The sequence below is a fragment of the Schistocerca cancellata genome, chromosome 3 (genome assembly GCF_023864275.1).
Source record: "Schistocerca cancellata isolate TAMUIC-IGC-003103 chromosome 3, iqSchCanc2.1, whole genome shotgun sequence".
Taxonomy (NCBI): domain Eukaryota; kingdom Metazoa; phylum Arthropoda; class Insecta; order Orthoptera; family Acrididae; genus Schistocerca; species Schistocerca cancellata.
Window position 1 is genome coordinate 583,919,494 of NC_064628.1, and position 21,862 is coordinate 583,941,355.

Genomic DNA, 21,862 nt, shown 5'->3' on the forward strand with positions numbered 1-21,862 from the left:
ACAATTCTATTAAGTACCTCCTCATTAGTTATGTGATCTACCCATCTAATCTTTAGCATTCTTCTGTAGCACCACATTTCGAAAGCTTCTATTCTCTTCTTGTCCAAACTATTTATCGTCCATGTTTCACTTCCATACATGGCTAAACTCCATACAAATACTTTCAGAAACGACTTCCTGACACTTAAATCTATACTCGATGTTAACAAATTTCTCTTCTCCAGAAATGCTTTCCTTGCCATTGCCAGTCTACATTTTATATCCTCTCTACTTCGACCATCATCAGTTATTTTGCTCCCCAAATAGCAAAACTCCTTTACTACTTTAAGTGTGTCATTTCCTAATCTAATTCCCTCAGCATCACCCGACTTAATTCGGCTACATTCCATTATCCTCGTTTTGCTTTTGTTGATGTTCATCTTATGTCCTCCTTTCAAGACACTGTCCATTCTGTTCAACTGCTCTTCTAAATCCTCTGCTGTCTCTGACAGAATTACAATGTCATCGGCAAACCTCAAAGTTTTTATTTTTTCTCCAAGGATTTTAATACCTACTCCGAATTTTTCTTTTGTTTCCTTTACTGCTTGCTCAATATACAGATTGAATAACATCGGGGACAGGATACAACCCTGTCTCACTCCCTTCCCAACTACTGCTTCCCTTTCGTGCCCCTCGACTCTTATAACCGCCATCTGGTTTCTGTACAAATTGTAAATAGCCTTTCGCTCCCTGTATTTTACCCCTGCCACCTTTAGAGTTTGAAAGATTGAAAGAGAGTATTCCAGTCAACATTGCCAAAAGCTTTCTCTAAGTCTACAAATGCTAGAAATGTAGGTTTGCCTTTCCTTAATCCATTTTCTAAGATAAGTCGTAAGGTCGGTATTGCCTCATGTGTTCCAACATTTCTACGGAATCCAAACTGATCTTCCCCGAGTTCGGCTTCTACCAGTTTTTCCATTTGTCTGTAAAGAATTCTTGTTAGTATTTTGCTGCTGTGACTTATTAAACTCATAGTTCGGTAATTTTCACATGTGTCAACACCTGCTTTCTTGCTCACCAGATGGTAAAGTTTTGTCAGGAATGTCTCTCCCAAGGCCATCAATAGTTCTAATGGAATGTTGTCTACTCCCGGGGCCTTGTTTCGACTCAGGTCTTTCAGTGCTCTGTCAAACTCTTCACGCAGTATTGTGTCTTCCATTTCATCTTCATCTACATCCTCTTCCATTTCCATAATATTGTCCTCAAGTACATCACCCTTGTATAGACCCTCTATATACTCCTTCCACCTTTCTGCTTTCCCCCCTTTTCTTAGAACTGGGTTTCCATCTGAGCTCTTGATATTCATGGAAGTGGGTCTCTTTTCTCCAAAGGTCTCTTTAACTTTCCTGTAGGCGGTATCTATCTATCTATCTTACCCTAGTGATATATGCCTCTACATCCTTACGTTTGTCCTCTAGCCATCCCTGCTTAGCCATTTTGCACTTCCTGTCGATCTCATTTTTGAGACATTTGTATTCCCTTTTGCCCGCTTCATTTACTGCATTTTTATATTTTCTCCTTTCATCAATTAAATTCAATATTTCTTGCGTTACCCTAGGATTTCTACTAGCCTTCGTCATTTTACCTGCTTGATCCTCTGCTGCCTTCACTATTTCTTCTTTTAAAGCTACCCATTCTTCGTCTACTGTATTTCTTTCCCCCATTCCTGTCAGTCGTTCCCTTGTACCCTCCCTGAAACTCTATACAACCTCTGGTTTAGTCAGTTTATCCAGGTCCCATCTCCTTAAATTCCGACATTTTGCAGTTTCTTCAGTTTTAATCTACAGTTCATAACCAATAGATTGTGGTCAGAGTCCACATCTGCCCCTGGAAATGTCTTACAATTTAAAACCTGGTTCCTAAATCTCTGTCTTACCAGTATATAATCTATCTGATACCTTCTAGTATCCCCAGGATTCTTCCATGTATACAACCTTCTTTTATGATTCTCGAACCAAGTGTTAGCTATGATTAAGTTATGCTCTGTGCAAAATTCTACCAGACAGCTTCCTCTTTCATTTCTTACCCCCAATCCATATTCACGTACTATGTTTCCTTCTCTCCCTTTTCCTACTCTCGAATTCCAGTCACCCATGACTATTAAATTTTCATCTCCCTCCACTACCTGAATAATTTATTTTATCTCATCATACATTTCATCAATTTCTTTGTCATCTGTAGAGCTAGTTGGCATATAAACTTGTACTAATGTAGTAGGCATGGGCTTTGTGTCTATCTTGGCCACAATAATGCGTTCACTATGCTGTATGTAGTAGCTTACCCACATTCCTACTTTTTATTCATTATTAAACCTACTCCTGCAATACCCCTATTTGATTTTGTATTTATAACCCTGTATTCACCTGACCAGAAGTCTTGTTCCTCCTGCCACCGAACTTCACTAATTCCCACTATATGTAACTTAAATCTATCCATTTCCCTTTTTAAATTTTCTAGACTACCTGCCCAATTAAGGGATCTGACATTCCACGCTCCGATCTGTAGAACGCCAGTTTTCTTTCTCCTGATAACGATGTCCTCTTTAGTAGTCCCCACCCAGAGATCCGAATGGGGGACTATTTTATCTCCGGAAATTTTACCCATCATCATTTAACCATACAGTAATGCTGCATGCCCTCGGGAAAAATTATGGCTGTAGTTTCCCCTTGCTTTCAGCTGTTCTCAGTACCAGCACAGCAAGGCCATTTTGGTTAGTGTTACAAGGCCAGATCAATCAATCATCCAGACTGTTGCCCCTGCAACTACTGAAAAGGCTGCTGCCCCTCTCCAGGAACCACACGTTTGTCTGGCCTCTCAACAGATACCCCTCCGTTGTGATTGCACCTACAGTACGGCCATCTGTATCGCTGAGGCATGCAAGCCTCCCCACCAACGGCAAGGTCCATGGTTCATGGGAACTATGTGACATAAAATCATCATAACATCTGAATGGTTTGCGTTAGAAAGTTCAAACTGCATGGTTGGCTGCAGGGCACAATCGGAATTGGTATATGCTTGCACACGTGCGTTGTTATTGTTGGCAATTTGCATGTGAAAATGTCACGCAGCATGCCTGAGCATATAGCACTTGTGAAGACCTGCCATGTGAGCAATAACAACCCAGTTGCAGCTCAAAGGAAATTTGCAACTGAGTTCAGGCTGAAGACAACTGGCCCAAGTGTGCTAGCAATCAAGAATTTGATTCACAAGTTTGAGAGAATAGGTAGTGTTCTGATGACAGTGTTAGCAATGTCAGTCATCCAAAAAGGGGTGAAAAATGCCTGAAAACATCGAGGTGACACACACTGTGTTTCAAACCAGCCCCAGGGAATCAGTCAGACAAACTGCACCACAGGCGGGAATCAACCAGGAGACACCGCAACAACTTATTGTTGAAGACCTGCATCTCGTCCCATACAAAATTCAAACCCATCAGTCATTAAGCCCCAGAGCCACAGAACAGCGGTTGTGCTTCACCAACACTATTGTCCACAGAAGTGACAAACAGAACATTGATGTGAATATGGTTTAGTGACAAAGCCCACTTTCATTTGAATGGGTCCATTAATCAGCAAAATTGGCACTTTTGGGGGACTGAGAACCTGCATTTCACAGTTGAGAAGTCTCTTCATCCTCAACTGGTAACTCTGTGGTGTGCAATGTCTAGTCACGGAATAATTGGTGAGGTATTCCATAATGGCATGGTGACTGCCGAATGGTACGTGTAGGTTTTGGAAGATGATTTCATCCCCATTGTCCAAATTAACCCCAATTTTGACAAGATGTGCTTCATGCAAGACAGAACTCTTTCCCATTGAAGCAGGAGATAGTTTGATGTCCTGGAGGAACACTTTCGGGACCGCATTCTGGGCTCTGGGGTACCCAGAGGCCACTGGAAGGGGCCTCAATCGGCCACCATATTCTTTGGATCTGAGCACATGAGAGACCTTATTGTTGGGCTATATTGAAGACAAGGTGTACAGCAATACCTCAAAACCATTGCTGAGCTAAAAACAGACTTTGAGGAGGTTATTGACAGCATTGATGTTCCGACACTCAGCAGGTCATGCAGAATTTCACTATTCGTCTGTGTCACATCATCACCAACGATGGCAGACATATCGAACATGTCATAACCTGAATCCAAATATCTGCAGAGATGTTTACATGTTGAATAAAGTGTGTGCAGCCTGTAGTTTGTAACTAATTTAAGTATTTTTTCATATAGTTCAATAATTGTCACCCTGTATATGACACTACTGTTTTCACAGGTGGTCTGCCTGGCCTCTGATGGTGTAAGATAGACCTGTGACAGGACTGGGATGGGAAGTGTTAGCTGAGTGGATTGGGCAGGTCTGGCACAGGGATATGATCCCTGTGGCAAGGGGTTGGGATTGGGAGTGGCATAGGGGTGAACTAGGATGTTGTAGAGATTGGGTGGCCAATGGAACTCAACTTCGGGATTGGTGGGAAAAAATCTTGAGTAGGTTGCCCCTCATTTTGGGTCCCTGGCGAAGGGTGTGGTTCAGTTGTTCTAGTTCAGGGTGGTTTTGGGTGGCAAAGGGAGGGTGGTGAGAAGACTGGGGGTGTGAGGGGAAATGGCATGGGAGATCTGTTTGTGAACTAGGTCTGGGGGACAGTGCCTGACTGTGAGGACCTTGGTGAGACACTCAGCATACTGGGAATGGCAGCCGTTGAAATGCAGGTACTATTTGTAGTTGGTGGGTTTAATATGGAAGAGGCATAGATGAAGTTGTCAGAGAGTAGGAGATCAATGCCCAGGAAGGAGGCATGCTGTATTGAAGAGGACCAGTTGATGCGGATGAGAGAGGTGGTGTTGAGGTTGTGAATGAATGAAGGAATGGCACCTTGACCCTGAATTCAGATCATGGAAGATAACATGAATGAACCTGAACCAGTTCAGGATTTTGGCGTTTTAGGAGGCTAGGAAGGTCTCCTTTAGATGGCCCATACACAGGTTGGCATAGGAGAGTGCCATTCGGGTGCCCATGGCTGTGCCACAATTTTTCTGTATACCTTTCTTTCAAAGCAGAAGTAGTTATGAGTTAGGATAAAGTTAGTATAGTGGATCCGAAATGAGGTAGTGGGATTGATGTATGAGGGACATTAGGGAAGATAGTGCTCAATAGCAGTGAAACTATAGTTATGAGGGAATTTGTCATGTAGGGACGTGGCGCAACAGTGACTAGTTGACATCCAGGAGGTAAAGGGGTGGGGATTGCCACGAGTTGATGAAGGAAGGGGTTGGTATCTTTGATGTGGGAGGCTATATTACAGCAGTTGATTGGAACTGTTGGTGAGTGAGGGCCAAAATTCTTTCAGTGGAGCAACAAAGCAGCATCCAGGATTGTTGAGTTTGTGGATTTTGAGGAGTCTGTATAAGATGGGTGTGCGAGATGCCATAGAGGTGAGGAGGGAGAAGGTTTCAGGGGAGAGATTTTGGGAAGGGCCCAAGACTTTAAGCAGTTATTGGAAGTTACATTAGACTTCTGAGATGGGATCACTCTGGTATAGTTTAAAGGTGGATGACTCAGATAATAACTTTCTGCCAGGTAGTCACTGTGATCCATAACAACAGTGGTGGAATCATTATCTGCAGTTAGGATGATTAGGAAAGGATTTGTTTTGAGGTTGTCTAAATGTCGCTGTTCATATTAAACCCACCAACAACCAACAGTACCCTCATTTCAACAACTTTCATCGCTTCCACAACAAAAAATCGCTCCCATACAGCCTGACCATCTGGGGATGGCATATCTGCAGTGACAAGAACCACCTTGCCCACTATGCTGAGGGTCTCACTGAGAACTCATAGTTTGGTAATTTTCACATCTGTCAACACCTGCTTTCTTTGGGATTGGAATTATTATATTCTTCTTGAAGTCTGACGGTATTTCGCCTGTCTCATACATCTTGCTCACCAGATGGTAGAGTTTTGTCAGGACTGGCTCTCCCAAGGCCGTCAGTAGTTCTAATGGAATGTTGTCTACTCCCGGGGCCTTGTTTTGACCCAGGTCTTTCAGTGCTCTGTCAAACTCTTCATGCAGTATCATATCTCCCATTTCATCTTCATCTCCATCCTCTTCCATTTCCATAATATTGTCCTCAAGTACATCGCCCTTGTATAGACCCTCCATATACTCCTTCCACCTTTCTGCTTTCCCGTCTTTGCTTAGAACTGGGTTTCCATCTGAGCTCTTGATATTCATACAAGTGGCTCTCTTTTGTCCAAAGGTCTCTTTAATTTTCCTGTAGGCAGTATCTATCTTACCCCTAGTGAGATAAGCCTCTACATCCTTACATTTGTCCTCTAGCCATCCCTGCTTAGCCATTTTGCACTTCCTGTTGATCTCATTTTTGAGATGTTTGTATTCCCTTTTGCCTGTTTCATTTACTGCATTTTTATATTTTCTCCAATATCAGCTTCGTCCATGTTTGGGCCCCCACTCTCCGACCCCTTGGGCACCAGCTTCCCCATTGCCGGCACCTGTGTTGGTTTCTCAGGGGACGCTACCACCCCTCCCCCCTGTGATTCTGCCGAACTGTGATGGCTCTCGGCCTTGGCAGCCTCCAGTCGCTCCAGCACCGGCATTGCCCTCATTAGCGATGCCCCAGCGAGAGCCTGCCCACCTCGCCGGCCCAGTTGTTCAGCAGGCTGGTTCACCTGTGGTCGTCCCTTCCCCATCGTCCCCGCCACTGGGTCTTGCCCCTCCCGGGGTGGACCAGGATCCAGAGTTCGACGGATTGTCTCCCGTTCTGTTCCGGGTTCTGGTGGTGGGACGACGGGGGCCTCTTCGTGTGGGTCACTTCCAGCCGTATTCGAAGGTTCTGGCTCGAGGGTTGGCAGATCCCCTCGACTCCAGCCTTCCGATGGACGTGGAGGTCATCACTCCTGCACGACGCTCCACCTTCCGACGCAGTGGATCACAGTGGCTTCACCCCCCGAAGGAAGAGGAGTGCAGTAGCCACCAGAAATATCGTAGGAGGCGCACATCGGCACGGCGCGTCACGGATGGTAGTTGCCGCAAGTAGAGTCCCGTCCACCAGAGGGCACACGAGAATTCGGACGCGACCTCTGCCGGCGTAACAACAACAACAACAACTCAGGCAGCACGGGCCGTGCCCAGTCAGTCAACATCGGGCCTGTCTAGGACTCAGTCCCGGTCTATGCTAAGTGAAGTGCTACGTAAACGTGAACCGTGTTACTACAAAAAAGATTTAAAAATTTACACATAGGCCAACAAATCATGGAGTAGCTGATTTTACGGGATATTAGAAAAATGTCAACCCCCCGCCCCGTAAACCATGTACTTTATCATTGGTGGGGAGGTTTGCGTGCCTCACTGACACAGGTAGCCATACTGTAGGTGCAACCACAATGGAGGGGGATCTGTTGAGAGGCCAGACAAACATGTGGTTCCTGAAGAGGGGCAGCAGCCTTTCCAGTAGTTGCAAGGGCAACAGTCTGGATGATTGACTGACCTGGCCTTATAACATAAAACAAAGTCTGATCTGGCCTTGTAACATAACCCAAAGTGACTGTGGTGGTACTGTGAACAGTTGAAAGCAAGGGGCAGCCGTAATTTTTTCTGAGGGAAGGAGCAGCTCTACTGTATGGTTAAATGAGGATGGCATCCTCTTGGGTATAATCTTCCGGAGGTAAAATAGTCCCCCATTCAGATCTCTGGGCTACTACTCAGGAGGATGTCATTATCAGAAGAAATAAAACTGGCATTCCATGGATCAGAGCGTGTAATGTCAGATCCCGTAATGGGGCAGGTAGGTTAGAGAATTTGAAAAGGGAAATGGATGAATTCGCAAAGTTCGATGGCAAGAGAAACAGAACTTCTGGTCAGGTGAAATCAGGGTTATAAATATAAGAACCAAAAGGGGGTAATGCAGAAGTAGGTTTGATAATGAATAAAAAAGTAGAAAAGCAGATAAGCTATTATGAACAGCATAGTGAATGAATGCATTATTGTATCCAAGATGCACATGAAGCTCACACTATTCAGATAGTTAAGGGAGACGAAAATTTAATAGTCATGGGAGACGGGAATTCGTTTCCAGGGAAAGGGCGAGAAGGAAAAGTAGTAGGTAAATATGGACAGGGGAAAGGAATGAAAGAGGAAGCTGCCTGGTAGAATTTTGCATAGAACAGAATTTAATCATAGCTAACACATGGTTTAACCCGTAACTGCTATGGTCATTCACAGGAACACAATTACTATGGAGGGGTCTCACAGACCGCATTTTTCTATTTTGTATATCAAACCAGAATTTTGCTGAATATATATAGTTTCTTGAATTCCAGTCATTCATTACACTTCTTAGAGGTGGCTTTTGTAGAAATTTGATTTTTTTAAAACACTGCGGTATTTTAAACACTTCACCAATTAAAACAAAGCGACATCTGGAGTATATTTTTATTTTATGAGTTACGAAAATAACAGCAAATAGTTTGCTCTCTACTCACACACAGATTTTCATCAGAGGAATTATATTACAAATTGGCAATATAACTAGGTGGCAAAATCCGACATGACTTACGATAAATTGTGTGCGAAATCAGCTTTCAGTTTACGACTCACTTTGCAATGTAGAGCGAATATTTCAGTCCATAAATCTATGAATGGAGAAACTTTGCCACCATTTTACTTCTAAAATTACAAGTAAAAACTAAATACTTGTTCTCATGTGCCACTGAATCATACTTTAGTCAATTTCCACCTGCAAACACTTCACGCAGACCTTCCTGTAACACTCTAAACAAATCGGAACACCACACTGTTGACATGGATACCTCATTTTTCTCTTCAGACGAGGAGGGCAAAAGGTGCACGTTTTTTGATTTTCGAATTCTTCTTTTGGTATCTGAGGCTCATCTTGCAAGTGAAGACATCTGTCTCACATAACACACATTGCACAGAAGGCCCAGCTTTCCCCGCCATGGAGAAACAGTAGCATGCAATAAAAATGTGGCAAGCAAACACTATGGTACATCTGTGAGACCTCTCAAGGATAATAATTACGAAACAAAGAGCACCAACAATGCAAGAATGCTGGCACGTGTAGCATGACAGCCAATAGGAAGGTACATGGAAGAGTCCATTTGGCTTTGCAGGGGTGTGAGAAATATCTCGACACAAAAATCAGTAGCGGTCTGAGAGTTGGTCGATAGTAGTTAAGGGTTAAGGATCATGAAAGGAGGTCGTATATGTGGGAGAGATCTGGAGACACCATAAGGTTTCAGATTGATTATACATGGTGGTCCATTGATCGTGACTGGGACAAATATCTCACAAAATAAGCGTCAAATGAAAACACTACAAAGAACAAAACTTGTCTAGCTTGAAGGGGGAAACCAGATGGCGCTGTGGTTGGCCCGCTAGATGGTGCTGCCATAGGCCAAACGGATATAAATTGCATTTTTTAAAAATAGGAACCCTCATTTTTGACCTGTGGCAGCGCCATCTAGCGGGCCAACCATAGCGCCATCTGGTTTCCCCCTTCAATCTAGACGAGTTTCGTTCTTTGTAGTTTTTTCGTTTGATGCTTATTTTGTGAGATATTTGGCCTGGTCACTATCAATGGACCACCCTGTATAATGGTAAGACAGATTTTGGAACCAGGTTTTAAATTGTAAGATATTTCTAAACACAGATGTGGACTCTGACCACAATTTATTGGTTATGGACTATAGATTAAAAGTGAAGAAACTGCAAAAAGATAAGAATTTAAAGAAATGGGACCTGGATAAATTGAAAGAACCAGTGTTTGTAGAGAGTTTAAGAGGGGGCATTACAGAATGACTGACAAGATCAGGGGGAAAGGAATACAGTAGATGAAGAATGGGTAGCTTCAAGAGTTGAAATAGTGAAGGCAGCAGTGTGTCAAGTACGTAAAAAGATTAGGGGTGGTAGAAATCCTTGGATAACACAAAAGATGCTGAATTTAACTGATGAAAGAAGAAAATATATAAATCCAATCAATGAAGCAGGTGAAAGGGAATTAAAATGTCTAAAAAATGAGATTGACAGGAAGTGCAAAATGACTAAGAAGTAATGGCTAGAGGGCAGATGTAAGGAGGTAGAAGCACGCATCACTAGGATTAAGATAGGTGCTGCCTACAGGGAAATTAGAGAGACCTTTGGAGAAAAGAGAACCACCCTTATGAATATCAGGAGCTCAGATGGAAAATCAGTCCTAAGCAAAGAAGGGAAAGCAGAAAAGAGGGACTATACAAGGGAGATGTACTTCAGGGCAATATTATGGAAATGAAAGAGGACATAGATGAAGATGAGATGGGAGATATGATGCTGCATGAAGCATTTGACAAAGCACTGAGAGACTTAAGTCAAAACAAGGCACCAGAAGTAGAGCACATTCTGTTAGAGCTACTGCTAGCCTAGTCGAAATAAGGCCCGGGGAGTAGAACACATTCTGTTAGAGCTACTGCTAGCCTTGGGAGAGCCAGCCATGACAAAATCTTCCATCTGGTGAGAAAGGTGTATGAGACAGGTGAAATACTTTCAGACCTAAAGATGAGCATAATAATTCTAATTCCAAAGGAAGAAGGTGTTGATCAGTGTGAAAATTACCGAACTATCAGTTTAATAAGTCACGATAGCAAAATCTGATACAGATTTTTTACAGAATAACGGAAAAACTGGTAGAAGCCGACCTTGGGTAGATCAGTTTGGATTCTGGAGAAATGTACAAACACATGAGGCAATACTGACCCTATGACTTCTCATAGAAGATAAGTTAAGGAAAGGTAAACCTGCATTTATAGCATTTGTAAACTCACAGAAGGCTTTTGAGAGTGTTGACTGGAATACTCTCTTTCAAATTCTAAAGGTAGTAGGGGTGAAATACAGGGAGCAAAAGGCTATTTACAGTTTGTACAGAAACCAGATGGCAGTTATAAGGTTCGAGGGGCACTGATGGGAAACAGTGGTTGAGAAGGGAGTGAGACAGTTTATAGTCTATCCCCAATTTTACTCAGTCTGTATATTGAGCAAGCAGTAAAGGAAACAAGACAAATTTGGAGTGTGAATTAATGTCCAGGGAGAAGAAATAAAAACTTTTCTGTTTGCCAATGGCATTGTAATTCTGTTAGAGACAGCAAAGTACTTGGAAGAACAGGTGAACAGAATGGACAGTGTTTTGAACGGAGGATATAAGATCAACATCAACAAAACTAAAACAAGGGTAATGGAATACAGTTGAATTAAATCAGACATTCCCGAGGACATTAGATTAGGAAGCGAGACACTTAGAGTGATAGGTGAGTTTTGCTATTTGAGAAGCAGAATAACTGATGATGATCGAAACAGGGAGGATATAAAATGTAGACTGGCAATAGCAAGAAAAACATTTCTGAGGAAGAGAAATTTGTTAACACTGAGTGTAGATTTAAGTGTCAGGAAGTCCTTTCTGAAATTATTGGCAGTGGGTGTAGCTGTGTATGGAAGAGAAACATGGGCTATAAACAGTTCAGACAAAAAAAGAATAAAAGCTTTTGAAATGTGGGTGCATCATGTAACTAATGAGGAGGTACTGAATAGAATTGGGGAGAAGAGAAATTTATGATATAACCTGACTAGAGGAAGGGATCAGTTGGTAGAACACATTCTGAGAAATCAAGGGATCACCAATTTAATACTGGAGGGAAGTGTGGAATGTAAAAATCATAGAGTGAGACAAGGAAATGAATACCGTGAGATGATTCTGAAGGAAGTAGGTTGCAGTAGTTACTCAGAGATGAAGTGACTTGCACAGGATAGAGACTGAAGACCACAACAACAACATCAGAAGAATGAATTATGTTGTAAACATGAAAAAGCTCAGTACAAGGTGTTTGTCATCTTTGTACAATGACCAGAAGCAAATGCAAAAACTGTCATTTTTAGCACTATTCTGTCGCTGCAGATAAGGTGCCTGGATTGCACAAAAAAGTAATAATCTTCAAACATCTGCCTACATGGTGCTTAACAGTAGGAAAACTGGGAGATTTGAAGTGCTGTTGGAACATTTATCCTCTCAACCACATTCAGAACAATCTAACCTACCTTATTTAAACAATGGAAAATCCAGGATGGACTGTAACAATACGAGAGAAAGAAAGTTGCTACTCACCATATAGCAGAGATGCTGAGCCGCGATAGGCACAACAAAAACATTCACACAATCATAGCTTTTGGCCATTAAGGCCTTTGTCAGCAGTACACACACACACACACACACACACACACACACACACACACAGAGTCAAGCAAGTGCAACTTGCACACACATCTGCAGTCTCAGAGAACTGAAACTACACTGCGAACAGCAGCATCAGTGCATGATGGGAGTGTCGACTGGGTGGGGGTAAGGAGGAGGCTGGGGGAGGGAGGGGGAGGGGTAGTATGGTGGGAGTGGCAGTCAGTGAAGTGTTTTTAGACGGTGGGTAGGAGGGAAGGGGGGGAGGGTGTAAGTAGCGGAAATGAGAGAAATAAAAATAAAAATAAAAGAAATTAAAAAACTGGGTGTGGCAGTGGAATGACGGCTGTGTAGTGCTGGAAATGGAACAGGGAGGGGGCTGGATGGGTGACGACAGTGACCAATGCAGGTTGAGGCCAGGAGGGTTACGGGAATGTTGGATGTATTGCAGGGAAAGTTCCCACGTGCGCAATTCAGAAAAGATGGTGTTGGTGGGAAGAATCCATATGGCACAGGCTGTGAAGCAGTCATTGAGATGGGGATATCATGTCTGGCAGCGTTTTCAGCTACAGGGTGGTCCACTTGCATTTTGGCCACAGTTTGTCGGTGGCCGTTCATGCGGACAGACAGCTTGTTTGTTGTCATGCCTACATAGAATGCAGCACAGTGGTTGCAGCTTATCTTGTAAATCACATGACTGGTTTCACAGGTAGCCCTGCCTTTGATGGGATTGGTGATGTTAGTGACCAGACTGGAGTAGGTGGTGGTAGGAGGATGTACGGGACAGGTTTTACATCTAGGTCTATTACAGGGATATGAGCCATGAGGTAAGAGATTGGGAGCAGGGGATGTGTAAGTATGGACGAGTATATTGTGTAGGTTCAATGGATGGTGGAATACCACGGTAGGAGGAGTGGGAAGGATAATGGGTAGGACATTTCTCATTTCAGGGCATGATGAGAGGTAATCGAAACCCTGGCAGAGAATGTAATTCAGTTGCTCCAGTCCCGGATGGTACTGAGTTACGAGGGGAATGCTCCTCTGTGGCCGGACTGGGGGACTTTGGGAGGTGGTGGGAGACTGGAAAGATTATTCACGAGAGATTTGTTTTTGTACAAGGATGGGAGGATAATTACAGTCAGTGAAGGCTTCACTGAGACCCTTGGTATATTAAGAGAGGGACTGCTCGTCACTTCAGATGCGACGACCACAGGTGGCTAGGCTGTACGGAAGGGACTTCTTGGTATGAAACGGGTCGAAGTGGAGGTATTGCTGGTGGTTAGTAGGTTTGATATGGACGCAGATACTGATGTAGCCATGTCTGAGGCAGAGGTCAACATCTAGGATGGTGGCTTGTTGGGTTGAGTAGGACCAGGTGAAGCAAATGGGGGAGAAGTTATTGAGGTTCTGGAGGAATGTGAATACGGCATCCTCACCTTCAATCCAGATAGCAAAGATGTCATCAGTGAATCTGAACCAGGTGAAGGGTTTAGGATTATGGGTTTTTAGGAAGGATTCCTGTAAATGGCCCATGAATAGGTTAGCATAGGATGGTGCCATGCGGGTGCCCATAGCCGTACCCCGGATTTGTTTGTAGGTAATGTCTTCAAAGTAGAAGTAATTGTGGGTGAGGATATAGTTGGTCATGGAGACTAGGAAGGAGGTTGTTGGTCTGGAATCCATAGGGCATCTGTAAAGTTAGTGTTCGATAGCAGTAAGGCCATGGGCATTACGAAATGTTAGTGTACAGGGATGTGGCATCAGTAGTGATGAGGAGGGCCCCGTGTGGTAAAGGGAGAGGAACTGTGGAGAGTCAGTTGAGGAAATGGTTGGTATCTTTTATATAGGAGGATAGGTTCTGGGTAATAGGTTGAATGTGTTGGTCTGTGTGAGCAGAGATTCTCTCAGTGGGGGCACAGTAACCGGCCACAGTGGGGCATCCTGGGTGGTTGGGTTTATGGAAAGTGGGAGTGCAGGGAGTGGTAGGGGTAAGTAGAGAGATGGACTCTGGGGAGAGGTTCTGGGATGGGCCTAAGGATTTGAGTAGTGACTGGAGATCCTGCTGGATTGCTGGAATGGGATCACTGTGGCATGGTTTGTAGGTGGAAGCATCTGACAGCTGACGGAGTCCTCCTGCAATGCAATCCTTGCAGTTCAAAACTACGGTGGTGGAGCCTATGTCTACAGGTAGGATTATAAGATCGGGATCAGTTTTTCTGCGGATGTAAGGTTAGTATGCAAGCTGAGGAATTTGGGGAATGATGGTGAGGCAAGGTTCGAGAATAAGAAATTCTGGGAAGTTAACAGGGGGTGGTTTGGAGGCAGTGGGGGTGGATCACGGTTGGATGGAGGAGTGAACTGAGTTAGGCAAGGTTCAATGTTGGTCTTTAGTTGAGTCTGATTGGTCAGGTTGGTGACGAAAAAGTGTTTCCACTGTAGGGACTGGGAGAAGGAGAGAAGGTCTTTAACTAGTCCTGCATGGTTGAATTTGAGAGTGTGGCAGAAGGTGAGGCCTTTGGAAAAGACTGATATTTCTGTGGGACTAAGGCTTCTGGAGGAAAGGTTCATGACTGTGTTGCAGGTCTGTTTAGGATTTGAGTTCTGTGTGGTGGTGGGAGTGAGTTTCGGAGGGTGGGATAAGTGTAGTAGGTCTATGAGACAAGGTTTGTCAGCTATGAGGGGGCGTAGGGGAGGTTTGGAGGTTGTTGTAGAAGTGGTGGACAGTGGTGCTCCGAGGTGGGAGTAGGAACTGAGCAGGATGGAGAGCTTTTTGAGGTGGCATTGTGCACATTGCTCAAGTTCCTGGAGGGCAAGAGTTTCAGTGTGTTTTATGGGTTCCAGGAATCTGGGGTTACATAGCAAGAGAATTTTGCAGATGGAGAGAAGGTACTGCAAGGAGGATCGGGCTTTGTTGATATGGTTTTGCAGGACTATGTTGGTGAGGGCTAAGGATTGGCGGAATCTGAACAGGTGAAGGTCAGATATGGGTAGTTTGATGGTAAGGCCATCAGGGGAGATTTCAAGAAAAGTTTCCTTATCCCTAGTCAGATCCCAGTCCCATATACTGTTCCTGCATTGTTGCTTGGCTCATGAAATCCCCCCCTAATGGGAGGACATTTCTGCAGATGTGGAATGAAACAAAGTGTGATCCGTGAGGTGTTCGAACCTCATGAGTAAACAAAATGTGAACTATGAGGTGTTCATCGTAACTTGCAGCTTAGCGAGCTGCATAATCTTCATGATCTAATTTGTGAAACATCAGAATGTGGTATACTTTTTTCTTTAGCATAAAGTGTAAAATTTTCAAAATTGTTGGTTTTGCCACATCTAACACATTGCTTAAATGACGAGTTGATGCAATCAGTATGTTGCGCCATTTTCTAATGTAATTGGCATCGAAGTTAGCCAATAAGGTCAGTGCACATGGGAATTCAAGCAGATTGCCAGAGACAGTGTTTCCTCAAAGAAACAAACACAGATTTTGCTCACCTAGCTTAAATTTATCACTTCCAAAGAAGGCACATTTTAACTGATAATGACCATTCGAGGAAATGGTAACTCATGGAACCACCAATCTCTGTGCATTACTGCATGTTAGTGCTTACAAGTTCTTCAATACGAATGCACAATGGTATAATTGACTAATGTCAATGCTAATTAAATTGGAAGGGGGAACATGTCGAATTTTTTTCTTAACAATTATTTCTCAGCACAACCTACCCTTGAAGGCTTTTGAGACTTTCTGACCTCCCTGTATACATTAAGTCACAGATGATAGACCACAATTAAATTTCAGATATAATCACGATTAACATGATAAATAATTCCAATAGATAAACTACATCCATTAAAGATATATTTCATTCTTTGGAAGCACTCATTAATCATTAATATTTATTCATATTTCCAGAAAGACTGCATTGTAGTTCCATCATTGGCCATTATTTATGCACAAGTGGTTGAAAGTGATTTTGCAAATGGATGGAACAAGTTGAGTGACTGGTTCGAAAATGGCGTAAGCATACAAACACCTAAATGCCATGCTACCTGTCCCGGAGCCGCAGCTGTGCATGATATACAACTGAGCCAGTTTTCACAGAAAGAATTCACAACTATAGTTGCACCAACACGTGTATTGAGGTAAGACAGAGAAAGACAAAAGTCACCATAATTACTTAAAGGGATTTCATTGTTACATAATTATCCACATCAAGCTACTTATAAGATTGTGTGTTTCATAATCTCTGTAAGTTAACTTTATTGTGCAATTGACTGTTACCTGTTTCATTTGGTGTTAAGATATAAATGTGTTCTTTAGTGACCACAGATCTTGGCTTTCTAATTATGACTAATTATCTGAATTTAAAGTAAGTCTGACAATATTAATGGTGGATGAAAAGCATCTACTTTCCAGCCCCAACCGTGAAACAGAAGTAACAAAAATAGGGATGACAGACCCATAAGTAGAAAACATGTCTAACCTTCAAGTTTCATGGAAAGGTACATAAACAAAGAGTTAATTATTGTAATACAGGTTTTTGAAGTTGAATTCTCCGTCAGAAAACACTGCTATAGCACAGCCACACAGAGCTACATCCCCAGTGTGACACAGTTTGGCCAATAGAGATGTGAGAAAAATTCATGTTCAGAATAAAGGAAGTGGGGGTGGGGGTCGTGCAGAAACACTTAAACTATCTGCTGGAGTAAATTGCAAGTATGTATAACTTCCAGAAGATGGTATTCTAAGTCACATTCAGCTGTGAGAAACAGGCGACGAGGTAACTTTAATTCATTTAAGTCCTTGAAGAGTGAAGACTCATGAGGATATGAAGAAAAAATCAAGTGCTTATGAGAAGAGAAATATATTTTGTCTCAGGAGCACATGTAGTTTGTTGTCAGACTTGTAATCTGGATTAGTGAAGGCGGCAGAACAGAAAATGCAATGTATTATTTTGCAGAGCTAAATGATAGGTTGATTGTAGTTACTCTCTTTATTTTATCATGCAGACCACACATACATTATTTCCTAACATGAAACATTATGAAATTAGCCAAAAAAGCCATCAATGATTCATTTCATACTTTGTGAATAGTGAGCAGAATGTCATTCTCCAACGTAATCAAATAGGAAACATGACTGAATCTGATGTAAATTGAAAGTATTTCAGGCTTCTATTCTAATTGCATTGGTTTTCTTAATGTATGTCAGTGACCTACCACAATCACAACAGACAATTCCAAAATGTTTATTTTTGCAAGTAACACGTTAGTGTAAAAAACATGAAATGGAAAGTAATTGATGGGCTAAATAGGGCAGCAGGTAACATTAATTCATGACTTATGAATGAGGAATATAACTGCAGCAAGATCCAATCCATAGTCTCTGCCACTGTACTCTCATAATAGGGGAGTGCTAGTCCCATAGCATGATTAAATAATCAATGCAGTTAAACATGTTATTTTCTTAGGATTGAAGACAGAAGAGAAGCTGCCTTGCACATCACACACTTGAGGAGCTTTTACAGAAACTGAAAGCTGTCAGCTTCACTTATGAGAATGTTGTACAATATCATTGACTTAGAAATGCAAAAGACTGTTGATTTTTCTTATTTTTGCCCTGTTATTTCTTATGATAACCATGTTCTGTGCCAATTCTGTGCATTCACAGTGACTATTTTTAACCCTGAAAAGAATAGTCAAAGCATTGTTCAAATGTCTTGAAAGTTTAACTCTGCCTTTTTTTGTATGTATGTTCAATCATTGTATTTGTAATTAATAATATCTGGTGTAAGGAGTAATCCTCATTCTGCCAGAGGCATTATCAAAAAGGACACACTGGACAGAGGTTCAGGGCACCTTTTTAACCTTGAATTGAGAAACTGCCCCCGAAAGGCAGAAGAATCAGCTATGATCAACAGCATGAGGATGCAGAAGACAGTGGAAACCACTGTCTGCAAGGGGCCCCAAAAAGGAATGTGACTATGAGAAAAAGATTGAATCACCAATGGAAGGGTAATGTCTTATGAGTGTGGAATGTTGGAAGTCAGAATACGACAGGAAAGCTAGAAAATCTGAAAAGAGAAATGCAAAGGTTCAATCTAGTTTTAGTGGGGACAGTGGAGTAAAATGGAAAGAAGATAAAGATTTGAGTTCAGATGAATGTAGGGGAATATCAATAGCAGCAGAAACTAATGTAAGGGTGAAGGATTTGTAATGAATAAGTTGATAAGACAGAGAGAGAGATAGTTGATGTGAACAGTTCAGTGATAGCATTATTCGTATCAGAACTGACAGCAAACTAAAACCAACAACAATAGATTAGTTGTACATGGCAACATCAAAAAGCAGGAGATGCAAGTTAGAGGAAGAGTATAAGGTACTGAAAATAATGAGATGCTGAGAACCATAAGGGCCCAAAAGCACATTCAGTCAGGCCCATTTGAAACTGAATATCTACATCTAGATTCTGCAAACCACTGTGAAGTGCATGGCAGACAGTAAGTCCCCTTGTACCAGTTATTAGGATATCTTTCCACTCCTTTAACATATGGCATGCAAGACGAATGGTTGTTCAAATGCTTCTGTGCGTGCTGTAATTATTCTAATATTGTCCATATGATCCATATGTGAGTGATATCCAGGGGATATTCCTCGAGTCATCATATAAAGCCAGTTCTTGAAACTTCGTTAGTAGATTTTCTCAGGACAGTTTACCTTTATTTTCAGGAGTCTTCCAGTTCAGTTTTTTCAGCATCTCTGTTGCGCTGTCCCACAGGTCAAACCTGTGACCTTTCGTGATGCCCTTCTCTGTATATGTTCAGTATCCGCTGTTAGTCCTATCTGGTACAAGTCCCACACATTTGAGCAATATTCTAGAAACGGTAGCATGAGTGATTTGTAAGCAATCTCCTTTGTAGACTAATTGCACTTTCCCAGTATTCTACGAATAACCAGAAGTCTACCACCTGCTACACCCACGACTGAGCCAGTGTGATCATTCCATTTCATATGCCCACAAGACGTTACACCCAGATGTTTGTATGAGTTGTCTGATTTGAACAGTGACTCATTGATATTATAGTTTTATGTTTTTTCATTTTGTGAAGTGTACAGTTTTACATTTTTGAACTTCAAATTTACATTTTTGAAGTGCCAATCTTTTCACCACTTAGAAATCTTATCAATCTCTGACTGAATATTTACATAGCTTCTTTCAGAGAGTACTTCATTATAGGTAACTGCGCCATCTGCAAAAAGTCAGGTTACTATTAGTTATGTCCACAACATCAACAGCAAGGGTACCAACAAACTTCCATGGGGAACACTCAAAGTTGCTTCTGCATATGATGATGACACTCTATTCAAGATAACATGCTGTGTCCTTCCTACCAAAAAGTCTTCAGAAGAGTCACAAATTTCACTTGCTACCACATATGATCAATAAGTGTGGGTGTGGTACTAGTCAAATGCTTCTCTGAAATCAAGAAATACTGCATCTGCCTGACTTTGGTCCGAAGCCTTCAGTATGTCATGTGACGAAAGTGCAAGTTGGGTTTCACATGATTGATGTTTTCAGAATGCATGCTGGTTGGCAGGGAGGAGATTCTGTTTGAGATACCTCATTATGTTTGAGTTCAGAATATGTTCTAAGATTCTCCAACAAATTGATGCCAAAGATATTGTATCTTAGTTTTATAGATGACTTCTACTTTCCTTCTTGTAGACAGGTATGATCTGTGCTTTCTTCCAACTACTGGCCACTGGTGCCAACCCCCTCCATCCCCAAGGGATCTATAATAGATTATAGATTACAGTTATAAGAGGGGCTAACTCAGCCACAACTTGATTGTAGAGAGAGATTCCATCGGGCTCTGGAGCTTTGTTCAATTTTAACAATTTCAGTGCTACAAGGATTAAATTGGCACAATTCTCCTGTGTTTTCCTTGGTAAAGGAACACTTGAAAACAGAGTTAAACATTCCAGCTTTCACTTTGCTACCTTCAATTTCAGTTCCTGTCTCATTCGCCATGGACTGGACACTATCAGTTGACAATATTCTGCTGTGGTAGTCATTGAAGGCTTCACACATTGCTTTCTTGACAGCCAAATGTGTTTCATTCAGCATCTATTTATCTATAGACCTATGCTTTGTTTTGCACCTATTATGCAGTGGTCTCTGTTTGTTTAGAAGTTTCTTTACTGTGACTATATCATGGAGGGTCCCTTCCATTATGAACTATTCTACTGAGTACATATCTATCCAGTGCATGCTCAACTATTCTTTTAAACTTGCACAATAGTTCCTCTACATGTTCCTGCCCTGTACTGAAAGTTTCAAGTACCCCATTGAGATATGACACAACTGATTTTTTTATCTATTTTACTAAACTGATATATCTAAAAAGAAAGATGATGAGACTTACCAAACAAAAGCGCTGGCAGGTCGATAGACACACAAACAAGCACAAACATACACACAAAATTCTAGCTTTGGCAACCAACGGTTGCCTCGTCAGGAAAGAGGGAAGGAGAGGGAAAGACGAAAGGATTTGGGTTTTAAGGGAGAGGGTAAAGAGTCATTCCAATCCCGGGAGCGGAAAGACTTACCTTAGGGGGAAAAAAGGACGGGTATACACTCGCGCACACACACACACACACACACACACACACACACACACACACACACACATCCATCCACACATATACAGGCACAAGCAGACATTTGTAAAGGCAAAGAGTTTGAAACTCTTTGCCTTTACAAATGTCTGCTTGTGCCTGTATATGTGTGGATGGATATGTGTGAGTGCGAGTGTATACCTGTCCTTTTTTCCCCCTAAGGTAAGTCTTTCTGCTCCCGGGATTGGAATGACTCCTTACCCTCTCCCTTAAAACCCAAATCCTTTCGTCTTTCCCTCTCCTTCCCTCTTTCCTGACGAGGCAACCGTTGGTTGCGAAAGCTAGAATTTTGTGTGTATGTTTGTGCTTGTTTGTGTGTCTATCGACCTGCCAGCGCTTTTGTTTGGTAAGTCTCATCATCTTTCTTTTTAGATATATTTTTCCCACGTGGAATGTTTCCCTCTATTATATTCATATTACTAAACTGATATATCTTTCTCGTTGTTTTAGTTTTCCTTTGTACATTGGTAATTATTGTTGCCGCAGTTGCGCCTTGATCTCTTATACCAGTTTCAGTTTCAGAGAAGGCATTTAGTAATGTTCTGCAGGATGTCTTATCATGCCCACCACTAACAAAACTAATTTCTTCAGTGGATTATTATATGATTAAAGTCTCCATCAATCATGACAGTATGATTGGGAAACTGAGGTTGTCTCTGAAGTTTTTGGTTAAGTCAGCCTGTTGGACAATAGAAGAAACCACTTACCATTTTATCACCACCCCTGATACTGATTATTGCCCAAACAGTCTCACAGGCAGCTTCAATTTCTTCCAGAGAAATTGGTGTGACAGCTTTTCATGAATGTTCATGTGTACAGTGTGGGCCTACAGCACAGATAAACCTAACTCACAATAAGATCAACAAATGCTAGAAGCATTCGTACATACTACAGTCTCAAAATGGACGACGGTGTGCTT

The 21,862-nt window shown here is 42.1% G+C and overlaps 1 protein-coding gene across 1 annotated transcript in view; it reads left to right on the top strand.

Moving 5' to 3' along the window:
- Positions 1-21,862, top strand: part of LOC126175443 (protein arginine N-methyltransferase 7-like) — a 108,346-nt gene that overhangs the window by 52,354 nt on the left and 34,130 nt on the right. Inside the window, exon 4 of the mRNA XM_049922246.1 lies at positions 16,178-16,407. Within this exon, the coding sequence (XP_049778203.1) occupies positions 16,178-16,407 (230 nt within the window). The remainder of the gene's footprint in view (positions 1-16,177; positions 16,408-21,862) is intronic.